The 14,149-nt window shown below is 38.2% G+C and overlaps 1 protein-coding gene across 1 annotated transcript; it reads left to right on the forward strand.

Annotated features, from left to right (window-relative positions):
- Window positions 1-11,221: 11,221 nt before the first annotated feature.
- LOC112096336 lies at window positions 11,222-12,124 on the forward strand. The gene is made up of 2 exons (XM_024179763.1): window positions 11,222-11,758; window positions 11,822-12,124. Exons 1-2 carry the CDS (start codon window positions 11,222-11,224, stop codon window positions 12,122-12,124), a joined length of 840 nt encoding a protein of 279 aa, XP_024035531.1.
- Window positions 12,125-14,149: the final 2,025 nt, after the last annotated feature.

Below are 14,149 nucleotides of genomic sequence, written 5' to 3' on the forward strand. Positions count from 1 at the left end.
TGCCCTAACATCAATAGGATGTCTAAACCTTTGCATGATAGGTTGAAAAAGAATCCTGTTGCATGGACAGAAGAACATACTAAAGTTGTTAAATTAATAAAGCAATCTGTAAAAAATATTCCATGTTTATTTCTTGCAAATCCTGCATTACCTAAAATTGTTGAAACTGATGCATCTGACATAGGTTATGGAGGAATATTGAAACAAAAAGAAAATGATAAAGAACAGATAGTACAATATGTTTCTGCTCATTGGAATGATTGCCAGAGAAATTATTCTACTATCAAAAAAGAAATTCTTTCTATTGTTTTATGCATATCTAAATTCCAAAGTGATTTACTAAATCAAAAATTTTTACTTAGAATTGATTGCAAAGCTGCAAAACATGTTTTAGAAAAAGATGTTCAAAACATTACATCAAAACAGATTTTTGCACGATGGCAAGCTATTTTAAGTATTTTTGATTTTGATATTGAATTTATTAAAGGTGACAAAAATTCTGTTCCTGATTTTCTAACCAGAGAATTTCTTCAAAACAGATAATGCCGCCAAAGAAGAAAGACAAAGGTAAAGCAGTTCTGTTCCAAATCCATGTTCATCTGGATTGGACGTGCTTTAGTGGGTATTAAAGCACTTTTCTTTTCAAAGCATGCTTGCAGACTGATCTTTATCAGATCTGCCATAAAATTTGTACGTTCCTCTGAGGCAAAGAGACCGGATCTCGATCCTCAGTTGTAAATCTTCTCTTCTCCCTCCATTCCTTCAGAGCACCATTTCCGGGATCCGGATCTGGTACTGTGTATGTACCCAAACCTCTAAAAGAACCTAATCTAAAAGCAAAGAAAGGGGGGAAATCTTTTTTTAAGTAAATAATCAAATAATTATTTACAATGCTTTATCGGAGAGAAAATGCCACGAAGCTTTAAAGGGGTCATAGTTGAATTGCTTACAGAAAATGCCATTATCTGTTTTGAAGAAATTCTCTGGTTAGTGGTATCAGAGCCAAGGGGAGGATAGTGTAAAGCAGTTTATAGTTCTGTGTTTAAAGACTTGTGTTTTATTTTGAAGTTTTGTTGTGTGGTGAATCCTTACTGGTAGTAAGTCCCGCCATAGGATAAGGTCATCCGTTTAGGGCTGTAAAACCATACCTGTAGCCATTCTGACAAAACCATAGATTGACCATAGGTTTTTACTCATGGACCCTATGCACTGTAGAACATCATCCTTTTCTAGCTCTTCTTCCGGGAAGACTAGTACTTCAAAGCATGTTGTGAGTTCAGAAGAATTCTTTATTGAGAACTTTGATAAAGCAATTGATTGTTGGGAACTTCCAAAAATTTCTAAAGAAAAGATTTACAAAACAAAAAAGCTTGATTTTTTAAAGAGTGATTATATTATAAAGACTGAAGAACGTGACATAACTCTTTCAAATCTATTTGAAACAATTCACTTGTTTTCTGAGCATTCTTTAAAGAAATTAAAAGAAAAGAATTTCAATTATATTCATATTGGACTAATTCAAGTCGGAATAAAACCCTTAACCAAAGAAGGCTTGGATACTTCTATCCTTGCTGTCCTAAGAGATGGGCGATTCATCTCTTTTGATGATTCTTTGCTAAGTAGCATCGAATCCAGTCTTTGTAAAGGTCCAATTTCATTTGATTGTTATCCAAACATAACAATTTCACTTAAAGATAAAAATATTTTGAAAAGCATGATTTTACAAATCAAAACTCATAATTATAATATGATTGAGGGATCCATCCCAGTTGCCTTAATTTTTAAAATCTCGTATAAGGCAATGATCACTGCATTCAGTACACAACATAAATTCCAGTCAAAAAGAGATGAGACTCTTCTCTTGCAGACTGATTTGTCTAGAGCCAACACTGTCATTCCAAAACCTATTCAATGGAAAGATGTCCATCTTCCAGAAGAATGGATTCTTGAAGGAGCCGCTCCACCAGCGATTCCAAAACAGCTTGAGCCTAATACAGAGTTGCAAAATGTGACTCAATATTCTGATGGAAAAGTCAAATTGTCATTTAGAAGATCTGCTTCAACTAGATTTTCTGATAAAGAATCGTGCTCAAGTATTCCTTCACTAGAAAGGAAATTTACAAAAATCCCTTCTGTTATAAATCTTCCTTTTCAAAGTCAACCTAGGTTTTCAACTTCAGATATACCTAGTACTTCTATACGATCTGTTGACTATGCCACTAGTGTTCCTCACCCTATTTACACTAGTAGTCAACATGAACAAAGACAGGAAGAGAAGGAACCTTCTCCTCCAACTTCCCCTACATTTTCTGCTGTTACAGAAAATGTTATTAATGTCATTAAAAAGGAATTTGAATTGGATAAAGCTTTTCTGCATAAAGACTTTTATTCTGATTTAAACAAAGAAAAAAGACTTTGGTTTTTCAAACATTTTTTAAATCAAAGAAAAGAAATCCAACAAACTTATTATGAATTTGTGAATCTTCATCAAGTTCATATATTGTTTTTTGATTGGTTCGAGATATATTCTTCTAATAACAACATCTCTTACCCCTTCAAAGAGTCAAACCCTATTACTATTAGGAAGAAGACCACTGAATGGAAACTCTCCGAAAGTAATAGAACAGTCGATTCTGAGCATCCACCCCTCCGGAGTGTAACCGTTGACCACGGCGAACCTCCTATAGAAATTAGAGCTTCACCTTACAAAATCCCTAAACCTAATGATACTGATAGTAATTTAAGTAGTATTATTCAACAGAATAATTTCTGTAATACTAACTTAAATACTATAGGAAAACAGTTGACTAGAATAGAAAACCAATTCCAACAGTCAACCATATCTGTTTCTCCTAGTCCAAAGCCTATTCCTTCAAAGTTAAATTCTGATAAAAAGCTTAAGGAACCTATTTTCAAACCCTTTCAGGTTTCGAAAACTAGCCAAAAGCTTGTCCATGAATCAAAATCGGATTTTACCAAAGCCATCAGAGAACAACTAGATAGGATAGAAGCTGCTTCTTCCTCATCTAGTAAAATCCAAATTGCTCCAGATACTCCTCAATCCAGCAAGATAGGAGTACTTGAACAAGACCAGGTTTCTATTGCCTCTTCTGACTTAGAAGCCTTTACCGAAGAACCTGTTTCTAAAGCCAATAAAATCCATTGGGAACTTGCAATCCCTACTTCCAAATCTCCACCTGATTTGACTATAGACAACAGGCCTAGTGCATTAAATCAAGCTCGTTATAATGCATCCTCTGTCTATGAGTGGAATATAGATGGAATGTCTGAATACAACATTCTAGGTGTATTGCAGCAAATGACCATGGCAGCCAATGCCTATAAAACCCAATCAGGAACTTCTGACAAGGCCATTGCAGAAATCCTAATTGCGGGTTTTACTGGTCAACTTAAAGGATGGTGGGATCATCTTCTCACTAAATTGCAGCAATTAGACATCTTTAATGCCATCCAAACCGATGAGAATGACGCTCTCATTCTTGACGAATTCAATAACCCAATACAGGATGCTGTTGCCACCCTGATATTGACCATTTCCCTTCACTTCATAGGTGACCCTTCTCACCTTAGGGACAAAAACGCCGAGTTATTACACAACTTAAGGTGTAGAAAACTCAGTGATTTCCAAGAATACAAAACCACTTTCTTTACTAGACTCTTCCTTAGGGATGATGCAAATCATGTAACTTGGAAGGAAAAATTCCTTGCAGGTTTACCCACCCTATTGGGAGAAAAGGTTAGGAATTCCATCAAAGCTCTCTATGACAATCGTATTCCTTATGACGAGCTCACTTATGGTGAACTAGTCAGTTTTGTCAATAAAGAAGGTTTAAAGATCTGTCAAAAGACTGTAATGGTAAGTGTTCTTCGAAACCTTACAAGAAACATTACAAGTCTAAGAGCCATAGGAAACCCTTTCATGATCTTAGGAAACTTCCTTATAAGAAACCTTCAAGGCCTTATAAGAAACATAGTTTCTCTAAAAAGAAAGAGTTTAAAGCCAAACCTAAAACCCCATTCAATTTCAAAGATGCTACATGTTTTAAATGTGGCATGAAAGGTCATACTGCAAAGTTTTGCAGAATGAACAAAAGACTCCAAGAGCTTGACCTCAATGAGGACATCCTTTCCACCCCATTCAATTTCAAAGATGCTACATGTTTTAAATGTGGCATGAAAGGTCATACTGCAAAGTTTTGCAGAATGAACAAAAGACTCCAAGAGCTTGACCTCAATGAGGACATCCTTTCCAAAATAGCCCCCCTCCTTATAGAGTCTTCAGACTCTGAGTCTTCCATGTCGGGAGATAGTGACCCCCTCCAAGTAGATGAGTTATTTGATTCAGACACCTCTGCATCTAGCAGCAGCGATTCTGATTCAGATTCCTATTTAAAGAAAATCAATGTTTTGACTAAAGACCAAGAGATTTTTCTTGAACTTGTAAAGCATATTTCAGATCCAAATCTTCAAAAGGATTATCTTGATAAACTTTTGAAAACTATGGATTCCGACAAAGCCGGAACCTCAGCTGAGATTTCTAAAGTTCCAATTATCAAAAAGAATTCTTATGATCTTACTCAAATTTTGGATAAAAAGAAAACAAAAAAGATGGTTCCTAATATCCAAGATCTTCAGAAAGAGATAAAAGAAATCAAATGTGAAATCAGAGATTTAAAAGAAAAACAAAAAAGTGATTCTGAGACTATCCAACTTCTTTTACAAAAATAATTGCATGATAATTCAGATAATGAATCTAATCCTGATGATGGTGATGAAATTAAAGTGGAAAACATTGAGTCTGTACCCAATGATTTCCTATTTGTTTTAAAACAAATCACCACAAGAAAGTATTTGATTAAAGTCACTTTAATCTTTTCTGATGATTTTACAATAGACGCCATTGCCCTTTTTGATACTGGCGCCGATTTAAATTGCATCAGAGAGGAGATCGTCCCCAAAAGATTTCATGAAAAAACAAAAGAAAGACTTTCTGCCGCTAACAATTCAAAATTGAATGTTAGTTCCAAAGTTGAAGCCTCGATTTATAATAATAAAATTGAATTTAAAACTCTCTGGCAATCATTCCAATGAGCAGAAACATATTGTACTATCTGTTCTTTATCATTTTCTTTTTGTTTCAATATTCCTCCATAACCTATGTCAGATGCATCAGTTTCAACAATTTTAGGTAATGCAGGATTTGCAAGAAATAAACATGGAATATTTTTTACAGATTGCTTTATTAATTTAACAACTTTAGTATGTTCTTCTGTCCATGCAACAGGATTCTTTTTCAACCTATCATGCAAAGGTTTAGACATCCTATTGATGTTAGGGCAGAAATCAAGAACATAATTTAAACTTCCAAGGAATCTTTGTAATTGGGTTTTGTCTAAAATTTTGTCTGGGAATTTATCTGCAAACAAAAGTGATCTTTTTATTGGAGTGATAGTTCCTTTGGAAATATGATGACTTAGGAACCGGACTTTTGTTTGAAATAAAGAAATTTTTGAACTAGAAAGGGCTAACCCAGCCTTTTTAGTAACAAGATGAAAAGTCTTTAAATGTTTGAAATGTTGATCAATACTTTGAGAAAAAATCAACACATCATCTATGTAAACAATGCAAAACTCAGAATAGGGATTATAAATATCGTTCATGATTCTTTGAAATTCTGAGGGTGCATTTTTCAAACCAAAAGGCATTACTGTCCATTCGTATTGTCCAAAGGGAACAGTAAAAGCTGTTTTGTAACGATCTTTAGGATGGATTTGTATTTGCCAAAAACCAGACTTCATATCAAATTTAGAAAAAATGAAAGCTGAACAAAGTTTTTGGAGCAAATCTTTTTTATTAGGTATTGAGTACCTAATCCATTTTAAAGCCTTATTTAAGGGTTTGTAATTTATCACAAGTCTAGGAACGCCTCTTTCAATTTCAGAATTTTTGTTGACATAAAAAGCGGCACAAGACCAAGGGGACATTGACTTAACAATGAGTCCTTTTGACTCTAAATCTTTGATTTCATTTTTGCAATGTTGTTCCAAATCCATGTTCATCTGGATTGGACGTGCTTTAGTGGGTATTTGTTTTTCATCAAACGAATTTTCATAAGGCAAATCTACCAAATGTTGTTTTCTATTCCAAAAAGCAGATGGTAAATCAGCACATATTTCTTTTTTAATAAGGCTTTTGAAATCGAGGATTTTTCTTTGTATAAAATCACTTTGTAGTTGACTTTCAACTCTTTGGAAATTTAAATCCTTTTGTAAACAAAATAAATCATCTTGTTTGGATTTAAGAATGGCATTGATTTTGTTTTGGTAAACAGAACAAGCTTTGACAATGTTTAGATTCCTAGTCTTTGGCTTTTCAATAAACGAGAAAACAAGGTCTTTGGATTTTGCTTTGAAATATATACCATCATAATTGACAGCATATGGGGTTATAAGATTTATAAAAGGGGTTCCTAAAATGATAGCATGGTGTATATCATTTGTAAGAACAAAAGAAGTGAAATGATAAAGAACAGATAGTACAATATGTTTCTGCTCATTGGAATGATTGCCAGAGAAATTATTCTACTATCAAAAAAGAAATTCTTTCTATTGTTTTATGCATATCTAAATTCCAAAGTGATTTACTAAATCAAAAATTTTTACTTAGAATTGATTGCAAAGCTGCAAAACATGTTTTAGAAAAAGATGTTCAAAACATTACATCAAAACAGATTTTTGCACGATGGCAAGCTATTTTAAGTATTTTTGATTTTGATATTGAATTTATTAAAGGTGACAAAAATTCTGTTCCTGATTTTCTAACCAGAGAATTTCTTCAAAACAGATAATGCCGCCAAAGAAGAAAGACAAAGGTAAAGCAGTTCTCAAAGTTACTGGTTCTCAAGAACCTTCTAAAGAACCCCAGTCAACCCCTTCTAAAGAAAAACTACTTTCTTCTGCCATGCCCATTAAATCTTGGATAGAAATGGTTGAAGAACATGGAGCCCAATACAAATCTATTTCTTCTGATGACCAAGTAAAGCAATGGATGAGTTCCATTACAAAATCACCTGAGCTCATGCTCGCCCTTTAAAACCTTTCTCAAAGCCAAATTTCTCCTCAAAAGGAAATTGAAATTACAAAACCCTATTCCCAAAATGTTGTTGTCTCTGCTGAAAGCTCATCTTCCCAAATTGTGCTTTCTCAGCCAACACCTTCAAAGAAAACCTCCGATTGGTTTGATAAAACCCATTTTCAAAACATTCTTTCTCTAGAAGATGGATTTTACCATTCTGATCCTTTTCAAAGCATTTCAAAGTTTTTTCCCAAAGGCTGGTTTTTCAAACCATGGGATTTGACAAAACCCCAGTCTTATTATCAAAGCATTTTGGAAATAACTGAATCAGTTAAATTCAAACATTTCTTTCTTGACAAAGCCCATCCAGAACCGGCTTATTCCACGGAAATGGTACTGTGTATGTACCCAAACCTCTAAAAGAACCTAATCTAAATCTGATAATAGCCCAATAAAAAGAATCAACCACGTTTAAAGCAACTTAACTTTATTTGGTAAAATAAAACTGATTTGGTATATCGGCTGGAAACCCGAACGTGCGGACTATTGATCTGTTCTAAGTCAGATCTGGGTCCAAAGGCTTCACTTTGTGTAGCATCGATCTGGTTTAACAACGCCACGTACCAAATTAGCTATTAAAAATTTGACCAATCGCGTTCAAATTTGTCTAAAGAACTCCATAACCAAATTCGGTAAAGCTTATTTAAAATAAACCAACCGCGATTCAATTATTTTATTCAAAGTAAATATTAAAGAGTTTTGACGAAAACACATCCATCCTTCGATCCTATTTCCTTCTGGTGTGTATATATATATATATATATATATATATATATATATGGAGCACTATTAATATTTTCTGAGGAAACAAACAAATAATATCAATAATGTATTGTGTCCATGAAATGCTTAAGACACTGGTGTTTTGCTGGAATAGTCTCTCTTTCAATTCCATATGCATGCTTTGTCCTTAATTTATTTTCCATTCTTCGTTTGGGGTATAAGAAAGTTCTTTATTCTTGTAATTTTGGGCATGAAAGTGTCATCTATTTATTGTAGGATAATGGGTTGGTTTGTACTCATGTAATTGGAGCACAAGAGAATGATCTTTGGGGTTCTATTTTTTTTTTGAATAATGTCATACAGGATTATTACTGATATTACATCAGATATTACAATTAATATTTACAAACAGATTATACAACTGAGACCTTCGTTGTGGCATGTACTCCTCTGAAGCGCGGCCCAGATTCTTTAAACCCTCTCTAATATTCGAGGGGTGTCTACTTCACTCACATTTCGTGAGGAATAGACTGTCTCCACTCAATTATTTAATAATCGAGGGAGAATTGAAACTAACCCCCATAATGCTTTTATGGAAGCTCGAACCCTTGCTCTCAACATTGTAAGTGCAAGGGTTCTCCCACTGGGCGAAAGGCTCATTGGTGATCTTTGGGATTCTATTAGTTTCTGTTGTTCCATAATGCTATTTAATGTGCCAAAGGCTCTAGATAATTTGAGGAACAAGATTTACGTCTCTTTGGTACTTTCAAGGTTATCAGTATATAGATTCCTTTGAAAAAGGTAATGAGTGATTATTCTTTACAGTATGTCAATTGTTAATTGATAGACATTTTTACTGTCGGTCTCACTTCCATATCAAATTTGTTTAGAGTTGGAGTGTGGAAGAGAATTTAACCAATTATGAGGTAGAGTTGGTATCAAAATTGCATCCCTTATATAAATTTTGGTAATCTAGTTATTTGATAACTGTTATGAGTTAGTCATTGCAACATGATGTGTCATATATGATGAAATCTAGCCGAAAGCTTTGGCATTCAAGGTCATCTCATTATGGATAGCATTGTTTCCCTTGTTGGTGTCATCTAATAATGTACACGTCCGACTCTTAAGTCAACTTTCAGATTGTGTGCTAAGTTTGTGATAGTCTTGTATATCGAAAGATTATATCAAATCCATCTACCTTATTGTATTCACATTCAGATACGTCTTCTTGTTTATGAAACCTTGATTTTACACTGATTAAATGTTATCACAGCAATGCTGTGGAAGCACTTTTTCATGTTTTCAAAAGTAGATCATCTAACTTTATTTGCCTTAGCTGCAGAGTATTCCGCCACAGTTCGTGTGAAATTTGGGGACGAACTCTCATCAGTCGCTAGACTCACAGTTCCTAATAGTTATTGTTGATGCTGAAATATGCTTGTCCTTTGCCAGACCAGATCTTTACACCAACGTTTGTGTTATCAACGGTGAGGGTGTCAATTTCTTCTTGCTTCAACGATCGCTCTAGTCATTAAAGTTAGACTTCTCCTTTCTTCTCCCATTAAGCATGCGTTCACAAAAGTGGATCAGAGACACCGGTGGGTTTATCGGCGTAAACCCTCCGATGCCTAAGTTAGCAAAAGGTGTTTATGGGAAAACGCTGTGATTAAGATTCGATATATTGCTTACAATAGGCTCACAATTTGTATTAAAAATGATCTGGTTTCAATTGGGCAGAGTTTTCCCTTCTCTCAATTTTTCTATCCCCCTTTCCTTCGTGGGTTTCTTTCCCTTTTATAGCTGTTGTCCCCTCTTTCCGTTTACCCTTCATCCCCCTTTTATCTCGGGTAGTGGGAGCTTCTCATGAGGCTCCAACTGCTACATTGTGGGCAAATGTGGGATGTTGTGTTTCCTTTGACGGTTCTGGGCATAGCGCAACCGCCGTGATTTTGTGAGATCGTGTCCCTACTTTTTGGGGAATGGGTACATGCTCTGTATTTGCCTCTGGTCGGTATATTCTTCTGGCTGATATTCATCTCTGGTTGGCCCTTGTTTGCCCCCGTGTTCTGCTCGTACCATTTGGCTGAGGTGATCCATGCCGGGGTGGAAATGATAGCATGGCCAAGCTGGTGCTTTTTTTACTTAACACCAGTCCCCCAATTTCTGGTCTTGCGAGTGAAATGAGTTGAGAGTAGAAACTGATAATAGAATCTTACCGGCCCGGGGAACTTCCCATCTGGTCTTCTATTTACTAGGATAGACCTGAGGTTCTCTATCTCTTTTGAGGAGATTTTTTATCCGAGTATGGGCCTCTATGAATATACATTCTTTAAAATGAATATACATTTCGATATGTCAAACCGGAGAAGGATGTTAATTGCAGATGAGAGTGACGAAGAAACAGAGGATTCAACCCTTAACTTATTAATACCCACTGACTTTCTAGGTCCCTCCAGTAGTGTAGGTCCCTCCTATGGTAGGGATACCCTTGAGTACCCACGCCCCCTGACCATTTCACCTTCTCTTGAATTAGAGCTTGTAGGGAGTAAAGGTGGACCCGCATCCGGCTCTGGTGAGAACCACAGTTGTGGTGGGGTTGGGGTCCCTGAAGAAGTGGGCGATAGTGAGGGAAGCAGTTTCGGACCCTCTAAGAAAAGGAACCTTGGCCATAGGGTGGAGGCGGATTCTTACCCTATTGATTTCATAGTTCCTGGGAAAGGAGATGTTCACAGTCGGCCTCCGAAGGAGTATGTGACGATGCACTTGGAGAGTTTTAAACTAGGAGTTCGGCTGCCCCTTCAACGTTATTTTGCCAAGATACTGGGCGGTATGCACATGGCCCCAGGTCAGCTACACCAAAATGGGTGAAGGGTTCTCTCGACTATGTTTATGCCGGGGGAGAGGTGCGGGTTAGAGGAGTCTTCCCTTGTTGAAGTGAAGCATCTGTACCAGCTGCGGAGTAGCCCAAAGGAAGTGGGCTGGTACTACTTCATGTCCCGTTCTGCAAAGAGGAAATCGATCACCGGGTTTCCTTCTTCATGTAAAAATTGGAAGAACAAATTCTTCTTTGCTGGAGAAAACTGGTGTCCAGCAGTCCAGTCGCTTGGTGGGGATATTTACCTTCCAACGCATTTTGTCACCCCAGGTCGTTTATTTTTGCCTATATTCTTAATCAAATTGCCACTTATTGGGTTCTTTAACTTTTTTTGCTATTTCAGAGTCGTGAGGTTTGATCGAGGGGCTTGAAGATTGACCTTTATTTCAGGTGGAAATTGCTCTGGTGAACGCGTCTACCTGCCAAGACCTCCTATCACCAACAAACCTGGTCGGTTCGGGTTTAATGGACATAGCTGCTGGAATGGATAACAAGATCTTCAGTGCGATGACCAGAAAGCGTGGTCGGGCTTCGAGCAACTCCAGCAACCCTCCCCCTCCAAAAAAAGTCAGTGTTGGTCTTTCCAAGGCTTCTGTTCCTGCTCTGCCCCCTCCTCCACCTCATAAGAGTGGTGGGGAGAAAACTACTAACAAGAGTTCTGAGGTCAGCACTCGCTCTGGGGACCGATCCTCTCCTCTTTCAGCTCGTGATCAGAGTGACTACCTGACCCTGTATCAGAGGGACTATGGGAAGTCAGTGAGACCGAAAATGGTCCAGGACATTGAGAGCATGAATCTCAGTGAATTGGCTGGTTTTGTTCAGAGGGTCTCCTTCAAGCTGGCTACTATAGTTTCTTGTTACAAGAAGAGGATCACGCGCCATGAGAGGAAGCTTCAAGTTGACAATCAGGATTTAAAGAAGAGAGTTGAGTCTGCTGATCGCTCGAAGAAGAAGCTGGCCGAGCTGAACAAGCAGATTACGGAGTTGGAGGAGAAAGTTGCAGTTGCTTAGTCCACTTCCTCCAAACTTGAGGGTGAGTTGGGTGACCTGAAGTCTGATCTTCAGGCTACTCAAAGTGAAAGAGATACTTTGAGGACCGCCCTTGAGGGAGAAATCAAATCCCTGAGTAAGCAGTTGGCTGAGGTGAAGGGCAAATCCGCTGATGTGGACGATCGGCTGGATGCCGAGTATGACTCTGGGGTTGCTTTCTGCTATAAGTGCATCATGTCTGTGCTTAATGAAGAATATCCCGAGCTAGACATGAGCAAGCTGGAGGCTGGAGTGCAGAAATATATAGCTGAGGCCGGCCAGGGAGATAAGGAGCAGGGTGAGCAAGATCAGGTGGAGGCTCCTTTAGATGGGGTGTAGGAGTGGGAAGCTGGGGGATGTGCTTTTGAGGTGGCTCAAGGGTCCGTGCCTCCTCCTCCCGGTATTGCTGATATTCCACCTCCCGAGATTGCTGATCCTTCACCTCCCGAGATTGCTGATCCTTCACCTCCCGAGATTGAACATTTATAAATTTTTAGATGCTCTCTATTGGCTTTCTTGTCTGGTTTTTGCTCATGGATTGTTTCTACAAATTAACTTGACAATTTATTTGATTTTGCCTTCTAGTTCTTTAGTGGACCGAGCAGGAATAGGCATCCGCTTGCCTTAGTAGAATTTCACAAAATTTCTTGCTGGTCATTTGTCGACCGAGCAGGAGTAGGCACTTACTTGCTTTAATACAATTTTCGTAAAATTACCTGCTGGTCGTTCGTTGACTGAGCAGGGGCATGCACTTACTTGCTTTAGTAAAATTTTCATAAATTTGGCTGCTGGTCTTTCATTGACCGAGCAAAAGCAGACACTTACTTGCCTTAGTAGAATTTTCGTAAAATTGGCTGTTGGTCTTTTGTTGACCGAGCAGAAACGGACACTTACTTGCATTAGTAGAATTTTCGTAAAATTGGCTGCTGGTCTTTCGTTAACCGAGCAGAAGCAGACACTTACTTGCCTTAGTAGAATTTTTAATAAGCTTGCGAGCAGGGGGATTTCATGCTGAATTCATCTTTATTGAAATTTGAATGCATTACAGAAATACAGAATATATGCATGTGCAACAAGCCATCATGCATTGAACAGAAATAACTTATCAAAATGAAGATTTAGTAGAGCACTTTGCTTGCTGGAAATACTTCTTCAAGTGCTCGGCGTTCCACGACCTCTTTACGTCTCGTCCATCTGGGTACGCTAACTTATAAGCTCCTGGTCCAGTCGCTCGTATCACCCTATACAGGCCTTCCCATTTCGGGCTAAGAGCACTATGGTTTGGATCCCTAGTGTTTTGATTAACCTTCCTAAGTACCCAATCCCCTGCTCGGAATTGCCTCATGCGTACGTTCTTGTTGTAATAACGCATGACTCTTTGCTGACACTGGGCCACTTTCTGTGAGGTCCCTTCCCTTTTCTCCTCCAGCAGGTCCAGGCTCAAGTAGATCTGCTCATCGTTTTGCTCCTTATTGAAGTATTCTGTCCGATGCGTTCCTACTTTAATTTCTGCTGGGACTACCGCCTCATGACCAAAAGCTAAAGCAAACGGGGTTTCCCCAGTGGCGGTTTTGTGAGTTGTCTGGTAAGCCCACAGTACTCCTGGTAGCTCGTCGACCCAAGCTCCCTTCTTCTCTCCCAGTCTTATTTTCAGGAGTTTCTTTATTACTTTGTTGGCTGCTTCCACTTGTCCATTTGCCTAGGGGTGTGCAGGAGTGCAGAACTTTAGGTCCACACCCAGGTTTCGGCAAAATTCTCTGAAGTTGTTGTTGTCAAATTGCCTCCCATTGTTTGTAATGATGGTATAAGGGATTCCGTATCTGCAGATGATATTTTTCCAAATAAAATTCGTTGTCTTTCTCTCCGTGATTTGGCTGAGGACTCCTACTTCTACCCACTTGGTGAAGTAGTTTATTACTACAATTGCATGTGTTGCCGCTCCTCGGCCTTTCGATAACGGACCAATCAGGTCGATTCCCCATTGAGCAAAAGGCCATGGGGATGTCATAGTGGTCAGTTTTTCTGGGGGTTGTGCAGGAACCTCTGAGAAGCTTTGGCAGATTTTACAATTCTTTGCCATCCTTTTTTTTCATCCTGGTGCATGGTTGGCCAAAAGTATCCTTGCCGGAGTGCCTTGAAGGCTAAAGTTCTTGCTCTCGAGTGATTTCCATATATTCTTTCATGAATCTCCCTCAGTACATAATTTGCCTCCTCATAATCCAAACATCTCAAAAGAGGCAAGGTGAATCCTCGGCGGTAGAGCACCCCATCGAGTAGCGTGTACCTCGCTGCTCGGCATTTTAATTTTCTTACTTGCCTTTTGTCCTCGGGTAAAATACCATTGCGGATGTATGCGAGAATCGG

This window comes from Citrus clementina, unplaced genomic scaffold, assembly GCF_000493195.1.
Source record: "Citrus clementina cultivar Clemenules unplaced genomic scaffold, Citrus_clementina_v1.0 scaffold_8, whole genome shotgun sequence".
NCBI lineage: Eukaryota > Viridiplantae > Streptophyta > Magnoliopsida > Sapindales > Rutaceae > Citrus > Citrus x clementina.

Coding starts and splice junctions, on each gene's coding strand:
- LOC112096336 (XM_024179763.1), top strand. CDS start 11,222: ATGGACATAGCTGCTGGAATGGATAACAAGATCTTCAGTGCGATGACC. Junction 11,759..11,821: donor AGTTGGAGGAGAAAGTTGCA/GTTGCTTAGTCC, acceptor TCTGATCTTCAG/GCTACTCAAAGTGAAAGAGA.